Here is a 17,330-nt window from a genome sequence, read left to right as displayed (position 1 = left end):
GGGGACAGGTCCAGTGGCCGGCACACCTGGTTCCCACCCTCAGGGCCTCCGAGTCCAGTGGGACAGTAACTCCTGATGGGCAGTTAGAACGCTGCACAGGCCCAGGGAGAGCCGCAGGGGTGCCTGACCCCCCTCCTCTGGAGGGGACACAGGCTGGGTCGCGGGGGTGGAGGAGAAAGGATGGGGACACAGGTGAGGGCGGGCGTGTGCGGACCAAGGCGTGGCGAGCTCCAGGGTGGTGGGTGAGAGGCCGAGAGTGGGGTGCGGGGGGACATGGCCAGTTCCCAGACCTGCCCGGCTCCCTGGAAGTGACAGAAATCCCACACTCAGGCATGAAAATAATGACCATGAATACTAAGAAGGAAAAAACAACTTTAAAAACTATTTTTATTTAGGCCACTCAAGTAGTCCCCCACACTCTGGGATTTTCTGAAACTCAGAAGCCCTGTGCCCACCCCCAGGTTGCGTTCAGTTCCAGGCCTTGTTTGTGACTTGCTGTGTGACCTCAGGAAAGCTGCTAAGCCTCTCTGAGCCTGGGTTCACACATCTGTAACACGGGATGCAAATATCCACCAGTTTAGAAGGAGGGTTCCAGCTGAGGCCGTGGCATCTCACCCAGGGCTTGGCTCTGTCCTCAGTTGGTACTTCCTTGCTGGGACATTTGGGGGATTTTTAGCCAGTCCTGGGGGTGATCCTTCCCCTGATGTCTCCCAAGTCCCCAGATGGGTCTGAGGACCCAAACCAGATTCTGCATCTTTCTTCCAAACTGCTCTTCCTACTGGATCTCCATCCAGTGAGCAGTGAGTCTGTTGGGGCGTCGGTCACGAATGACCACAAACTTAGCTTAAAAGAGCAGACTTCTCCCTGGTCCTTGAGAACAGGAGTCTGAGATCAAGGGGCTGCGTTCCCTCGGGAGGCTCCAGGGAACAGATCTTCCTGCCTCTTTCAGCTTCCGGGGGCTCCAGGCTCCCCTTGGCTTGTGGCGCGTCCCTCCATCTGTGCCTCCGTCTTCACGTGGTCTCTCTTCTCTCTGTGTCTCCTCTTGTCTCTTACAAGGACATTTGTCATTGGATCTGGAGTCCACCTCATTATCCAGGATGGATCTCATCTCAAGATCCTTAATTACATCTTAATTACAGTCCCTTTTTCCAAATAAGTTCCCATGCATAGGGTCTGGGATGTACACATATCTTTTCTGGAGGGCCACCTTACGATCCGCTACACCCTCCCAGGGATGGCCCTGGGCATCCGCCCCGCCTCTACCCCCCGCCCCTTGTCCCCCAGAGACCCCCTCTGAAGGTCCCATCCGTCTTTCCTCTCTTTCCCATGGCCCCAGCTCAGTCTTCGCCTTCCTGACCTTAGCCTTCTGTCCTGTACTCCAGTCCCTCCTCCATGCTGGCCCCAGAGGATCTTCCCAGCACACACCTCTGTGCCCTCCCCTGCCCACACATCTTCTGTGGCTCCCCACTACCTTCGACTCAGTTCATTGTCTTCACCTGCTGAGCAAAGTGTTTATGCTCCCCTCCCCCCAACAACATCGCTTGACACCTGCCATACTCCCCAGCCTGCTCCCTACACCCTCAGTGCCAAACAGAGCCATCCTTTGTCCTCTGGGCTTCCCCTAGCCCTTTGTCCCACCCTCTGCCCCAGGCTGACCACACATGGGGGTGTGTCTTTTGCACCTTTTCCCAGCCTTAGGATCGCCCATTAGTCAGGGCATTTTCCCTGGAGGCCAGGGTGAACAGAGACCCGTTGCTACGGAGGGACTATGGTCAACTTTGCCCCCCTCCTCAGAGACAGAATCTCCCAGGCTGGATAGAGGAGTGTCCTTGTGGGCTGGGGGAAGAGCCCTGGGCAATGGGGTCATGCAGATATGGGCTCCAGGTGACCTGGGTCACTGTGAACCTCAGTCTTCTCATCTGTAAGTTGGGCACAATTCTTCCCACCACTAAGGCTCTGTGGGGTTGCCCCAGAGCCCCATGTTTGGGAGGCCTGTATCGTTAAGTCACCCCCTAATGATTCCATTTATCTGCATATCAAACAATCGGTGTCTACACTAGATGGAAGATGGCGCATAATTGTCTTTTCATAGATGCTCTTAAGGCCACCTTTGTCTTAAAACATCAAAGGTTTTGAGTGAATTTCAGGGAAGATGGCAGAATTGGGAGCCACTCCACAGCCACACCCTGGAGATCAAAGCCTCTAAGCACAGTGGATGTCAGTGAAACCCATGATGTCAGATGCCCCTGGGTTCAAACTCTGGCTCTACCCTTTCCCGCTGTGCATCTTAGGCAAGCCTCCCTGCATAATCTGCATAAGACCCGCCTTACAGGATTCCTGCAGGGAGGAGAGGGGGCGAGGGGGGTGGAGCCAAGCCCCCAGGATAATGGCCACCCTGTCCAAGTGCTCCGTGAAGGAGCTGTTGTCGTGACTACTACTATCTTTATAAGAGGGAGAATATTGAGGTCGAGGAAGCACAGACTGGAGTTAGTCCTCTGGAGTTCCAATCCCGCCTCTGGCCCCATCACTATGTTACCTGTGTGGCTGCTGTCTCAGTTTCCCTACCTGCAAAATGCAAATAATAATAAATAAAATACCAGGGCGCCTGGGTGGCTCAGTTGGTTGAGCGTCCGACTCTTGGTTTCAGCTCAGGTCGTGATCTCAGTGTCGTGGGATCGAGCCCCACGTCGGGCTCCACGCTCAGCGAGGAGTCTGCTTGAGATTCTCTCTCCCTCTGCCCTTCCCCCACCCTGTGCTCGCTCTCTCTAAATAAATAAGTCTTTAATAATAATAATAAATACAATCATGCAATTCTCTTGGGCTAGTCTGAGGACTCAAAGGGTTGATACCAGTGATGTGCCCCTGTAAGGATGCCTGGTGCACAGTGGACACTGACTATTATTATCATCATTACAACTTTGAGTCATGAAGTCCCAAAAGCTCAGATCTCAGACCAGAGAGCAGAGGATCTTAGCATGAGAAGGGACTCTCAGGATTCTCTGGCAAAGAAGTTTCCTCTCTGGGGAGCCACTGCTGCTTACCTCCAGAGATGGGGAGCTCCCTGCCTCCCAAAGGAGCTGTGATGACACAGATCTAGTTATTAGGAAACTTTCATATATACATACTCTTGTTCCCCAATGATTCCTCCATTTTGGTCCCTGCTCTGTCTTTGGGCCTAGAGAGATCTGTGGGCATTAACAGCACCCCACCCCAGATCAGTCCTGGTCCAGGCTTTGAAAATGGGTGTGGGTTTGAAGGGATGGTCAAGTGCTGAGCACTCTGGGAAGAACCCCAGGGCATGGCCAGCATGGGAAGGGGCTGCTGGACACCAGACTTGGCCCCCTTGTCATTGGTGAGGCTGATGTGTGGGGTAGGTGTGGCCAGGGCTGAAATTGAGATGAGAGGTTCACCCAATGTAGGCTTTGGTTGGGTTGTGACTTCCCTCAAAAGGTCTCTGTGGGACTAGGACGCAGCAAACAGACTTTGAACAATTAAAATGGGGTCCGTGTATTTGAACCAGCATTTGATCCTGGCATGATTTTAAAGCTCCTTTCGGGAAGGGGTGAATCAGGGGTCTGTGATCCTCGCCCTAGGCCCTGGGGAAATTTTAAAAAGATGCAAGCTCCGGGCACTGTGCCCCAGTGGTTAGCAAACTGTCCATGGAGCCTGGATGAGCACACACTTACCACCTGTGTGGTCCTGGGCAAGTCACTTCCCCACTCTGTGCCCTGGACACTCATGTGTAAAATGAAGGCAATACTAGCAGCTACTTTGTGGGGTTGTTATAAGGATTGAGTGAGTCAATACTGAGTACAAGTTTATTAGTATTAGAAGCCAGTGAACTTTATTAATACCACTGAAAGTCTGTGCTGATTGGGGACTGTATTAGGTTGCTAGGGCTGCGGAAAAAATGTACCACAAACCAGGGGTCTTCAAAAACAGAAACATGTTTGCTCACTGTCCGGGGAGCCAGAAGTCTGAGATTAAGGTGCGGGTTGAGTTGGTTCCTTCGAAATGGAGGGAGAATCTGGTTCAGGTCTCTCCCAGCTTCTGGTGGTTTGTTGGAAGTCCTTACTGTCCCTGGGCTTGTTGATACATCCCCCAGATTTCTGCCTTCATAATCACATGGCCTTCTCCCTGAGTGTGTGTCTCTGTGCCCAAATTTCCTCCTTTTGTAAGGACACTAGTCCTACAGCATTGGGGCTAACCCTCCTCCAGGATGACCTCACCTTAACTCATTACATCTGCAATGGCTCATTTTCCAAATAAGGTCCCATTCTGAGGTCCTGAGGGGTTAGGACAGCAACATATGAATTTTGGGGAGGGGGGATCCAATTAAACCCTAACAGGAACTGAACTAACTGAACATCAAGGCTGTATTTACCCAGAAAGGGGTAAACATCACACATTTCTCCCCATTAGAAAAGAGAAACTAAGGGGTCAAGAGAACAGGCAAGCATTTCAGCACCGGGGACAGTGGCATGCAATTTGGTCTTTCTGTCCCTCTGGCTGAAAACCTTCCGGACCCAGAGGCTGATGGCCTAGAAGGTCGCTCGGGGGTCCTATCCTAGCCTCCCAGGACTAGCACACTCCATTTTCTGCAAATGAGGCCTCACCGGCAAGAATGGGCCCAAGGAGGAAGGGTTTTGCCTCTATTTCACATCTTCTTGCAGTCCAGTTTCTTGCTGGTTGTGCCTAATTTCTCTCAGGCCCTAGGCTAGTTGTCTTAGTGCCTCTCCTTTCCCTGAAGGCCTTGGGGGATTAAATTCAGAAAATAGAAACACCAAAAAAAGAGTAGAAAGACCAGCCATGGATTGGGGGAAGATGTGTGCATCAGATATAACCATAAAAGAATACAAAGTATTCTTTATTTACACAGCACATAAAGAACTCCTACAAAGCAACAAGGTGCCCGGCTTTATTAATAACTATAGCAATGTATGTTACAATCTCAATGAAATGCAGTGATACGCCTACCACAATGACTAACATTTAAAAGGCTGGCAAAACCAAGGGTTGGTGAAAGTGAAGCATTAATATTGTCAGAACCGTTGGTTGGAGAATTCTTTGGTACAACCCATTTTGGAAAACTGTTTGAAGGAATCTGTTTAAGCTAAACATAAACTTACCTTATAACCTGCAATCCCATTCCTGGATATGCCTTTGTGCATCAAAGCACCTATATAAGAATGTTCCATGGCAGCGTTTTTCATGATAGTCTCTAACAGTGGACAACCCAGATGCCCACTCACAAGAGAATGGATAGCCAACTTGCAGTATATTCACAGGAGAAAATATTACACAGCTATGAAAAGGAATTAATTCCTGATACTCACAGCCATCTGTTGTTGAGTAACAGAATCTAGACACAAAGTGTACATATGCTATGATTCCGTTTATATAAGTTCAAAAGCAGGAAGTACTCAGCTACATTGATTAGTGACACACACGGGGCGGGAAGCCATAATGAAAAGCAATGACGTGGTTATCACAAAAGCCAGAATAGCAGTCACCTCCGGGGGATGGAGGGGCTTGTCATGGGATGGGAAGCACTGGGATTTCCGGTGACTGCCATGTTCTATTCCTTGACCCGGGAAATGGTTACATGATTTTATGATTATTTGCTACATTATATACTTTCGTGTTCTGCACCTTTCTTAGGGGGGTATGTTTTTAATATATCCCAATGACAATTTTTTATTTTGGTAAAATACACATAACATTAAATTCACCATCTTAACCATTTTTTAAAGATTTGTTTATTTTTAGAGAGAGAGAGAGCATGGTGGGGGGGGAGGGGCAGAGGAAGAGGGAGAATCTCAAACAGACCCCCCAGCTGAGCGCCGAGCCCTATCCGGGACTCCATCTCACTACCCTGAGATCATGATCAGAGCCAAGACAAGTCGGATGTTTAACTGACTGAGCCACCCAGGCGCTCCCCCATCTTAACTATTTTTAAGCGCACACCTCAATGGCGTTAAGCACAATCACACTGTTGTACAACCACCCCCACCCTCCATCTCCAGAACTTTCCATCTCCCCATACGGATCTGTCCCCATGAAGCATGGACTCCCCCACCCCCTCCCCAGTCCTGGTTCCCACCCTCTCCTCTCTGTCTGTGTGGACAGGACTCCTCTGGGGACCTCCTGGGAGTGGGGTCCTGAGGGATGTGTCCTTTTATGTCTGGCTTATTTTTTTAAATTTTTTATTGTTATGTTAATTACCGTACATTACATCATTAGTTTTAGATGTAGTGTTCCATGATTCATTGTTTGTGCATAACACCCAGTGCCCCATGCAGAACGTGCCCTCTTTAATACCCATCACCAGGCTAACCCATCCTCCCACCCCCCTTATGTCTGGTTTATGACACTGAGCATAACATCCTCAAGGTTCATCCACGTTGTAACATGGGTCAGAATTCCCCACTTTTTAAGGCAGAATAATATTCCAGTGTATGAATGGACCACATTTTGTTTATCCATGCATCTGTTGGTGGACACTTGGGTTGTTCTACCTTTTGGCCGTTCTGAATAATGCCGCTGTGAATATGTGTAATATCTGTTTGAAATATCTGTTCGAGTCCCTGTTTTCAATTCTTTTGGGTATAGACCCAGAAGTGGAATTGCTGGATCATATGGTAATTCTATGTTTAACTTTTTTGAGGAGCCGCCAAACTGTTTCCCACAGGGGCTGCACCATTTTACATTCTCACAACAAATGTTTTTTAAATGCTAGAAACCATCCTCAGCTCTGCCTGGTGCCTTTCTCCCCAGGGTTCCAAGGGAGCCTGTCAGGCCTGAGGCAGACCCCTCCCCATCAACCGGCCCCGCCTGTGGGAGTGGGGGCTTGGTGAGCTCATCCCAGAAGGAAGGATATGGCTTTAATTAGCTCCTGCCTGGAGCAAAAATGGGCACCAGGGCTTCTGCGCAGGGGATCCTGCGGAGGAGGGGGAGGCAGAGGGAGGGAGATGGGGGTGGTGGACACAGGGTCCAACAGCATCAGAGCGGCCAACGATGGTCTCATTTCACACGCAGTGAAAATGAGGTCCACAGAGATTAGAGGCAAAGCCCAGGGCTGAGGCCCGGTCCCCTGGGTCCGTCGAAGGGGACCTGACACCTGCCTGCCTCCCACACCCGGCCTCAGGCAAACATCTTTCAAATACCTTTGATCTCATCAGGCTTTCTCTGGGGGCTTATCTCTCCTTGCTTCTGTCTCTCTCAATGTCTCTTGTCTCTGCAGTTCTCACGCTTTGCACCCCGCCCCAGCCCCACCCCCACCCCAAGACGACGTCCAGTCAATCACACCCTGGCTCTGGACCACTTCAGGGCTGGCCCGCCCCTTCCTCTCCTGATTGGCTCTGCCCTTGGCCACTGCGCCACGCCCCCTCTAGCTCCTCCCCGCCCCTTGACCCTTCCCCCCTCCTACACTGGGACCATCTTCTCTGATGGGGACAACTGAGACCTAGACAGAGGTGGCGCCCCGTCCACGGAGGCAGAGGCGCCCCATCCAAGGCCACGAAGCAGGCCCATGCAGAGCCACGGTGCTCCTCGTCCCAGTCCCGGGGCGCCTTCTGCATCTTTGGGGCTGCTGGTGCACCCCCTCTCCGAGGCAGCCGCTGTCCCACTCCCCCCACCGCACCTCACCCAGCCTTCTCAGTATCTCTTTATCTAGCGTCAGCCACGGATTTAACAGCGGGGTCTCCTCTCTCCCCTTCCCTAGCTCACCGTTTGGGGTGGGGGGCAGCTGAACCACTGCTGTTGGCCCCCGCCCCCCAAAAAAGTTGGCTCCTCTGTTTATCTTTAACTTGTAGTAAAAAAGAAGATAAAATCTACCATCTTAAACAATTTTTCCTCCTTTTCCATTTTTTTATTGTGGTAAAATACACATAACATTAAATTTACCGTCTAAACCATCTCTAAGTGCACAGCTCAAAGCATTTTTTAAAAAAGATTTTATTTATTTATTTGAGAGAGAAAAAGAGAGCACGAGCGGGGGCGGGGGTGGAGAGGCAGAGGGAGAGGGAGAAGCAGACTCCCCACTGAGCAGGGAGTCTGATGCGGTGGGGCTTGATCCCAGGACTCTGGGATCATGACCTGAGCCGAAGGAAGACGCTTAACTGACTGAGCCACCCAGGCACCCCGCAGCTCAGCAGCAGGAAACACACTCACACTGTCATGCAATCACCAACCCCCGCCCCTGCCGTCTCCAGAACGTTCCATCTCCCCACATGGAGACTCCGTCCCCACGAAGCACGGACTCCCCACCCCCTGCCCCAGCCCCGGTTCGCACCCTCTCCTCTCTGTCTCTGTGGACGGGACTCCTCTGGGGACCTCCTGGGAGTGGGGTCCTGCGGGATGTGTCCTTCTGGGTCTGGCTCCTCTCACTGAGCCCAGTGTCCTCAGGGTCCCTCCACATTGTGGCCGGTGTCAGGGTCCCTTCCTTTCTAAGGCTAGATCATATTCCAGCATGTGGATGGAAGGACAAGTTGTGTTTATCCTTCATCCACTGATGGACATTTGGGTTGCTTCCACCTTCTGGCTGTTGGGATCAATGTGACCGTGAACACGGGTCTCCGCATTCCTTTCTCTTAACACCCCCAATTCTTTCCTTTCCAGGCTGTGCCTTTCTCACCTATTGTGCCAGGGACTCCGCCATCAAAGCTCAGACTGCCCTGCACGAACAGAAGACCTTGCCCGGGGTGAGTCCGAGGTGCTGTCTGGGGAGGGGGGCTGCTCTCAGCCTGGGGAAGCCTAAGGCCCTTCCAAGGATCAGCTGTGAAGCCCACATGCCTCTGGACTCAGAAAGAGGTATAAGGTGCCGACAGACAGAAATGATCACCAAAGAGAGCATTTATTGAGTGCCTACCACATGTCATGCTCCATACTTCCCACCTGAGTGGTTCTGTGTGGTTGTGTAGGTCGCATACTGCACAAGGGCACCTGGCCCAGCATGTTAGTGTCATTGTGCTGAGACCTGAAGGATGAGGAAGCATTAGCAGGCAAATGGAATAGCCCGTGCAAAGATCCTGGGGCAGGACTGTGCCTAGTGTGTTGGAGGAACAGCAAGGAGGCTTGTGTGGCTGGAACAGAGTGAGTAAGAGGGAGAGAGGGAGGAGGGGAGGGCAGGGAGGGGACCGGGCAAGTCATACAGGGCTGGCCCAGGCTCTGTCCCTGCTGGCTCTCCCTTGTCAGCCCTGCCTTCTTGGGGTGGGCAGGAGGTCCCTGTCCCCGGTGAAGGGAAGGTGGTCCCCCTGAGCTAACTAAGCCCGGTCCCCAGGCAGTGCCTCTGGGTGGAAATTGAAGGAACCACAGTGAGATCCATGGCACCCCATGACCTCTGGGGGTGTCCACGCTTCCCTCTACATTTCTCAGAGACTCTTCAGCCTCAAAGGCATTTAGGGGCGACTTGGGTGGCATCTGTGGCCATAAATGCTGAGAATATGGGTGCAACAGGGCTGGCTGGATAATCAGGGTGCACCTGCTGGGAACATGAGATCATGGCAGGGGTTGGCTTGACTCTGAACAGCACCAAAAATGGTCCTGGGGTTGGCCTCAACCTCATAGTGAAGAATAAGGTGTCCCTCTTGGGGGGGGAGTGAAGTGGAGACAAGAGTGGTAGAGTGCTGTGGCGGCGCTCCTTGCTTAGTTCCAAGCAGTCCTTGCTGTGTCTGTGAGCCAGTGACTTAACCTCTCTGATCTTCAGCACCGGAAGAGTATAACAGGGGGGAGTGAGGGGAGGAAACCATAGAGAAGGTGGTCATGGAAGGCTTCACGGAGGAAGTGACATCTGAGAAGAGAATTCACAGTTCTCCCTCCCTCGGATGTTCTGCCAGCACCTCCCCAAACTGAGCCGGACCTGGAGGGCAGGTCCATCCGTACAGGTTAGCACCCGGGGGGTGAGGGGAACAGTGGGGTTCTGTGGACCATATTAGTTATCAACACTTATACCACAACCTGGTGGCTTCAAGCCACCAGCATGAGTTATCTCAGGGGCCCCGGGTCAGGAATTAAGGAATGAGTTTGCCGCATGGTCCTGGCTCAGAGGAGCCCTGACGTCGCAGTTGAGTGGTCAGCTGGCATTTGAGTGTGGCTGTGGGACTGGCCACCGTGCTGACCCCTGGAGCGGCCACGGACGGGAGGTCTCACTTCCTCTCCAGGGGGGACATCTTGAGCAGCCTCGCGGCACGGCGGCCGGCTCCCCCCAGGATGCAAGGAAGAAGCTCAGTGCCCCTGGGTCTCAGAGCGACACGCTGTCTGCCCGGCTCCGGGCGCCAGGAGCCTGGGGGCATTGGGCACCGAGAGGAACAAAGCAGTGTTCTAGTGGATGTGTCCAAGGTCGGGCGGCCAGCAAACAGCAGAACGGGGATTTGACCGCAGACACTTTGCGGGCACCCAGTCCCTCCATGTCCAGTGGACGTGTGTGTGTGTGTGTGTGTGTGTGTGTGTGTGTGATCAGATTCGGCCTGGAAGCTGTGACCCTTCTGTCCAGAGAAATCCGTACCCTCTTGGAGATCTGCTAACATTTCTTAGCTGGTGCCCCCAGCTAAGTTCTTCTTAGCTTTCTTCTGCTCCCATTTTCCTGATGGAGTCAAAGCCAGCCTCCCTTTCCCCAACCTGAGGCCCAGCTCCCTCTGTGTTGGGGGCCAAAGCTGGGCTCTGGTTTCCATCAGCAGCCGGGATTAGGGGCCCCTCCAGGGCAGACCCTGGGCTGCGTGCTCAGCACACATTGGTTCATTCAGCAGATGCATACTGAGCACCTGATCTGTGACCCGAGCGGGACCCAATGGGAGGGCTTCTGGTGGTGAGCACAACATGGAGCTGAGAAGCGGGGGGGTCTTTCAGAGTGATTTTCAGACTCCGGATGCAGGTTCTGTTCAGACAGGGTGCTCGGGGATGCCTCTCCGAGCAGGGAGGGGGGCCAGAGGGGCAGCAGGGAGCTGTAGTTGGTCAGGAAGCGACTCGGGCAGGGATGGCAGGGGTAGAAGTCAGGGGTTTGAGATGCTTTAGGAGCAAGGCTTTCCGGGCAGGAGTGAATGGGGGGGCCAGTGAGTGATCTGGGGGTCACTGACACCAAGCACCACACACTAGGGGGCTTAAAGCGACAGAGACTTGCCCTCTCTCAGTTCTGGGGGCCAAAGTCTGAAATCAAGGCGTCAGCAGGGCCGCGCTCCCTCCAGAGGTTCTGGGGGGGAACCTGCTCCATGTCTCTCCAGCTTCAGGTGACGCCCATAATCCTTGATGTTCTCTGGCTCATTGACGCATCAGCCGGATCCCTGCCTCTGTCACCACATGGCCATCCTCCATGCCTACACGTCTCCCCTCTCCCTCTGCCTTTTCTCCTATAAGAACACCTGTCACTGGGCTTAGGGCTCACCCGAAATCCAGGATGACCCCATCTTGAGATCCATGACTTACTGACATCTGGAAGGACACCTGTTGCAAATAAGGTCCCATTCACAGGTTTTGGGGGCTTAGGACTTTGTGTTTTAGGGGAGTCCCTATTCAACCCACTGTAATGGGGCGAGCACTAAATGCAGCCCGGGGGCGGCATCTCGGGGGTGGGGGGTCAGAGGGGAAGCAGGGGGCCTGCCCCACCACCGATGACTTGGTGGCAGGCAAACAAGGTGCCTTCTTGGAGGAGGGAGCGTTTGAACTGCGTCTTGAGAGATGGGGAAGACTGGCAGATGGAGGTGGGGGTGGCGTGGGGACCGAGTGTGCCGAGACTGGGAGGCAGGAACGTGCCAGGCGCATTTTTGAGTGTGGGAACACACGAGAGCCTCCACTGTCTCATGGAGGAGTTACATCAGGTCAGAAGGGGGTCTCAACCCCGGGGGCGATTCTGCCCCCACGGGTCCCTGGGCGATGTCTGGGGACATTTGTGATTGTCATGACTGGGAAAGACAACTGTCATCCAGTGGTCAGGAGAATAAGGAGCTGGTGAATGTTCTAGGACAGTGCTAATAGAAATATAATGCAGTCCACAAATTGCATTCACATTTTTCTAGGAGCAACTTTTAAAAATTAAAAAGAAACAGGTGAGGGGCGCCTGGGTGGCTCAGTTTGTTAAGCGACTGCCTTCGGCTCAGGTCATGATCCTGGAGTCCCGGGATCGAGTCCCACGTCGGGCTCCCTGCTCAGCGGGGGGTCTGCTTCTCCCTCTGACCCTCCCCTCTCTCATGCTCTCTCTCTCTCTCATTCTCTCTCTCAAATAAATAAATAAAATCTTTAAAAAAAAAAAAGAAACAGGTGAAATTAATTTTCATACTACATTTCATTTTAACCCAATACCTCTCCAAAATATTATCATTTCAGCAGGAAGTCAGCATAGTTAATAAGAGCTCACGTTCCTTTTTCCCTCGTAGGCATCCAACACCCCGTGTGTGTCCTGCCTCTCGGTCCGTCTGAAGTTGGACAATCAGTTGTTATCAGAAATGCTCGATCTGCTTTTGCTCTTTGCATTCTATAAAACTGACAGTTGGAAAAGAAGGTTCACATACCCCGCTTGCTCTAAACATACTTTAAAGATTTTCTAAGAATGGAGTCAGGAATCAGTTTTTAGATTTAAGTTTATATTTACATTAATTATAATTAAACAAAATTTAAAATTCTGTTCCTTGGTCACACAAGCCATGTTTGTGTACCATATTGGACAGTAGCCTTCGAAAATGTTCTAGGTCAAGATTCAGCAAACTTCTTCTGTAAAGGATCAGAGAGTAAATATTTTTGGCCTCATGGGCCATAGGGCCTCTGTCACATCACATAAAAGAAACCACAGACAATACATAAATGGATGGGTGTGGCTGTGTGTCAATAAAACTTTACAAAAACAGACAGAGGCCCAGAAAGGAGCTGGCAGATCCCAATTCTAGACCATTGCTGTCCGATAGAATTTTCCACCGTGATGGAAATGTTCTGTCTCTCCTGTCCAATTTGGTGGCCACTGGCTTTGTGTGGCTATTGTCTTTGAAATGTAGCAAGTGTGACTTGGGAACAATTTCTTTTAAAAAAAAAAGATTTTATTTATTTATTTGAGAGAGAGAGAGAGAGAGAGAGAGAGCATGAGCGGGGGGTGGGGAGGGGCAGAGGGAAAAGCAGACTCCCTGCTAAGCAGGGAGCCAGACATGGAGCTCGATCCCAAGACCCCAGGATCATGACCTGAGCTGAGGGCAGACACTAAATCGACTGAGCCACCCAGGCGCCCCTCAGGAACAATATCTAATGTTATTTGATTTTAATACATTTAAATTTAAACTTAAACCGCCACATGTGGCTATTGGCTACCACATTGGACACCTCAAATCTAGAATGTTATAGATCAGGGGTCAGCTACTGTGTTAGACAGCAGATACAGAATGTTCTAGACTGGGAGTCACCTACTGTATTGGCGAGTTCAGACCTAGAATGTTCTGGACTAGGAGTCAGCCACTGTTTTGGATAGCACAGATGTAGAATGTCCTAGACCAAGAATCAGCTACCATGTTAGACAGTGCAGACCTAGAATGTTCTAGACTCAGGAACAGGATGCAGTGTCATCATATGTCCAGATTGTGGGTCTCGGTTTGATACCAGCTCATGGCTGGAGGGGAAGGAGGAGGAGTCTCCAGCAATACCCAGAAACCATCCCTATCATGTCCCCAAGCCTGTGCTGTCACTGTCCTGACTTTTATGGTAACCAACCCCTGTCTTTCTTCATGTTCTTAGCGCTTATGAATAGATCTCTAAAACATGGGGTCGCTTTTCCCCGTCTCGCTTTTTACCTAATATGAACAGAACCATAGTACATGTGGTCTTTACTGTCTGCATTTTTTTTCTCCACTTAGTACGATGCTGAAGAGATTGGGTATCACCTGTCGGTGCCACACACATCGGTGATTGGTGCTTTTTCATTGCCGGGTCGTATTCCACAGCGCGAATACGCAATTGATTTTCCCATCCTCCTGGTGGTGGACATCTGGGTTGTTTCCGGCTTTTGCCGTGACCGACAGAGACCCTTGTCTCTGAGGGGCACGTGCCGCGTCTCCTCCGGGCGCGTTCTCAGGAGTCCCGACCCCCGAGTGTGTGTGCCTCCAGCTTCTGTAGCTGACACCCCCCTGCCTAGCGAAGGGGTCTGACTTGCGGGTGAGCCTCCTCCTCCCACCCCAGGGCACCCACAGAAACGGTATCAGCACACTCAGCACCAGAGCCGGAGCCTCGTTCGCAGCTTGCAGGAAGAGTGATGGGGGCTGCTGGGGGGAAGGCGCCCCTTGCCTGCCAGCCGCATCTGAGCACGGAAGTCTGAGCCCCCCCTCCGTCTCCGCCAGAAGATGGAGGTGCCCCCCGTGCTGGAAGAGCCCACCCGGCCGGCTCACGTGCCCGCACACGCCCGCACACGCAGCCCGGGACTTAGGGGGCCGCAGCTGGGTCACGCCAGAGACCAAGACAGCCACCGTCTCTCCTGTCCCCTGCCTCCCCTCAAAAACCCACGTGCGTGCATGCATGCGTGCGTGTGTGTGTTGTTGGGGGAGACAGTGTGGAGTGGACCCTTCTGTCTTTTTATCTCTTCCTAAACCGGGAGGGGAGAGTGAGCTGGGTCATTTGCTGGCTCCCTGCTTCTCCCCCTACTCCAGGGAACGGGCAGGCCCCCCCCCTTCACAAATACTCCTTCTGAAGCGAGTTCCAGCCCCCATCTCGAGTGTGACAGCGGCGTCCATGGGGGATGTGGTTTAATCAAATCTCAGCATTCTGGAATAGGATCCTAAATTGAATAACAGAATCCCAGAATAGAACCCAGAATGGACCGCAGGACCCTGGAATCCACGCTGGGCAGAAGCCTCAGATTGCAGGAGAGGCTTTTTGTGGGGCTGTCAAACCCCAGGATGAGGTTCCTGGAGATGGAACAGACCCGTGGGGACAGCGGGGGGCAGGGGGCGGCAGTTCCCGTGCCTGTCTCTGAGAGGCTGTGCCATTTGAGGCTGTATTGTCCCTTTTTTCGTGAAGGTCTTGAGGGGCGAAGGACATCCCAGATCTGACGTCTGCCCTGCACCCCAGAAAGGGATAGGCTTGTCTGGCTGGCTGGGGGTCCCCTCACAGAGCCCCCTGAAAACCCTTTCTATGCACACAGGGGTTTCTGAAGGGGCCCCCTTGCAAGACCCCCTCCCACATCCCATGACCTGGCTCAGAGCCAAGCCCAACCTGAGACTGAGCGAGGGGCCCCAGGTGCCAAATGTCCAGTGGTGTGACCCTCCTGGGCCTCAGTTTCTTCATTTGTGGAATGGGATTGCAGAAGGGCTTCGAGGATCCTGTGGGTGACACAGGCCCATTGCTGAGCTCACAACGGGAGCTTGGTAAATCCATGCTGAATGAACAAACGAAAGAATGAACGAATGAATGAATAAATGAATGAATGAACGAGTGAATGAATGAATGAACGAACTGTCCCAGACAAGTCGAGCCTGCAGGACTCTGGGCCAGTCGTGTCGTCTGTCCAAGCCTGGTTTCTCCTCCATGAAGGGGGGAAGGTGTAGACACAGCTGGACTCATGCTCTTGAGTTATTTCCCAGCACTTTGCTCTTTGCCCACGGGGACGGGGACTGGGGTTCCCTTTCTGTGGGGTCTGGAAACCATAGCTCTTGTCTCATTTCATTTCAGTTGTCATTTGTGGACCCTGTGCTGGGCCTCAGGTGGGGAGGGGTGCCCAGGGCCCCTCGGCCCCCTGCCCCCGGCAGCCCACCCAAGAGGGACGGTGTGTCTGGTGGGGGACGTAGCGCCTGAAGCAGATGGACTTGGCAGGGAAGTCTTCAGGGGGAGGTGGCATGTGAGGGGTCTCTTCACAGTGAGGATGGGGTGTGGAGGGGTGAGTGCCAGCCAGTGAGTTCAACAGTGGTGTCCTGGGGGCCTGGGAGGAGGAGTGGGGAGGAAGGCCAGGATGCCACCCCCTGGGCAGAAGGAGCCAAGGCAGCACCTAGAGTAGGAGAGCGGTGGGGCCTGGGTGTTTGGCAGAGGCTTTGCTGGGGCTCCAGCGGCAGAAGGGGAGGCTGGAATAGTGACCTGGGGACCACCTTGCTTTCTTCTCCTCCATACCACCCGGACACGACCTAGTGGGGGCCTCTCCTGGGTCCCCACATCTTCTAAAGCCACAGCTATGCATCTTCTAAAGGACCATCTTTGGGGCCCCAGCCTGACCGCTGGAGACACCTCCTGCAGTCCCTCCCCCAGCGGCCTCAGTTTCCCCGTCTGTAATATACACAGGTCAGACATGAGGGACCCTGGTTCTCAGTGATGTGTGGCTTAGTTGACGTCACCCAGCAAAAGCTGGGGGGCAGAGCAAGGACTGGGTCTCAGCTATCTAATGTGTGCCCACTCCAAAGACACAGACACTCCCCAGAGCCCCGGCCCCTTGGCTAGAGGGTTGGCTGGATCCCAAGAAGACCCTGAGGAAACCTGCCCGCCCCGCAGGAGATTGGGCCTCTGCTTCTGACTTTCCCCTCTCCCTTTCTGATTTGCCCATCTGTAGAATGAGAATGTTTTCATCTCATACACTTGTTTAGAGATTAAATGAGTCAATGGATGTAGGTATTCCTCCAACATGAGAAACTGTCTCCCCACCCCAAACTCTTACTCATACTTCAAAACCCACCGCAGATTTTCCATCTTCAGTGAAGCCCCAGGATAACCTCTGGCTCCTCACTCCTCTATGCTCTAGGGTCTCCCAGGGGGTGGTCCCTACCTCTGCCTCAATCCTGACTGCATAGGTCTGGGAGTGTCTGTATCTACCTCTGTCTCCCCTCACACCAGATTAGTGGGTCCTCCCTGGTGTTGCAAAATTACCCAGCATGGGGCACACCGGGAATGTTATTGAATAAATGAAAGGAGGAAGGGAGGGAGCAGGGAAGGGATGCAGCCATGGGGAGCCAGAGAACGTGGAGGAGGGAGGGAGGGCACTAGGCAGAGACCTCGGTGGGACAGATGGAGAGAGGGAGCCGGAAGGAGGTGGGCCGAGCCAGATGGGCGGGCAGGGGCGACAGGAGGGGTGGGTGTGGGGAGACCCAGCTCCCCCCCACCCCACCCGGCGCCGCACGCCTCCTCCCGGCTCGGGCGGGCAACGCCTGCAGGGCCCGGCCTCTGGCGGGCGGATCGTCAGCGCCCGCCTGGGCGTCGGGCGCGGGGAGCGAGGCGCGGGGCTGGTGCGTGCGTGCGGCGTGTGCGCGCCTGTGCGCCCAGGGCCGGCCGGGCAGGCGGCGGCACGTGGAGGCCAGCCTGGCGCGCGTCTCCAGGCCGGTGGGTAAGGCGGGCCGCGGGGTGCGGATGGCCAGGCCTCGGAGCCTCGGCTTTTGAGCGGGGGGGCGGGG

General features: G+C 53.4%; 1 protein-coding gene across 1 annotated transcript in view; it reads left to right on the top strand.

The window, feature by feature from the left end:
* Positions 1-17,330, top strand: part of CELF5 (CUGBP Elav-like family member 5) — a 49,345-nt gene that overhangs the window by 11,873 nt on the left and 20,142 nt on the right. Inside the window, exon 2 of the mRNA XM_044918567.1 lies at positions 8,620-8,702. Within this exon, the coding sequence (XP_044774502.1) occupies positions 8,620-8,702 (83 nt within the window). The remainder of the gene's footprint in view (positions 1-8,619; positions 8,703-17,330) is intronic.

This window comes from Neomonachus schauinslandi, chromosome 1, assembly GCF_002201575.2.
Source record: "Neomonachus schauinslandi chromosome 1, ASM220157v2, whole genome shotgun sequence".
In the NCBI taxonomy this organism is placed as follows: Eukaryota; Metazoa; Chordata; class Mammalia; order Carnivora; family Phocidae; genus Neomonachus; species Neomonachus schauinslandi.
The sequence above is the reverse complement of the archived record's forward strand: the minus strand, read 5'-3'. Positions and strand labels throughout refer to the sequence as shown.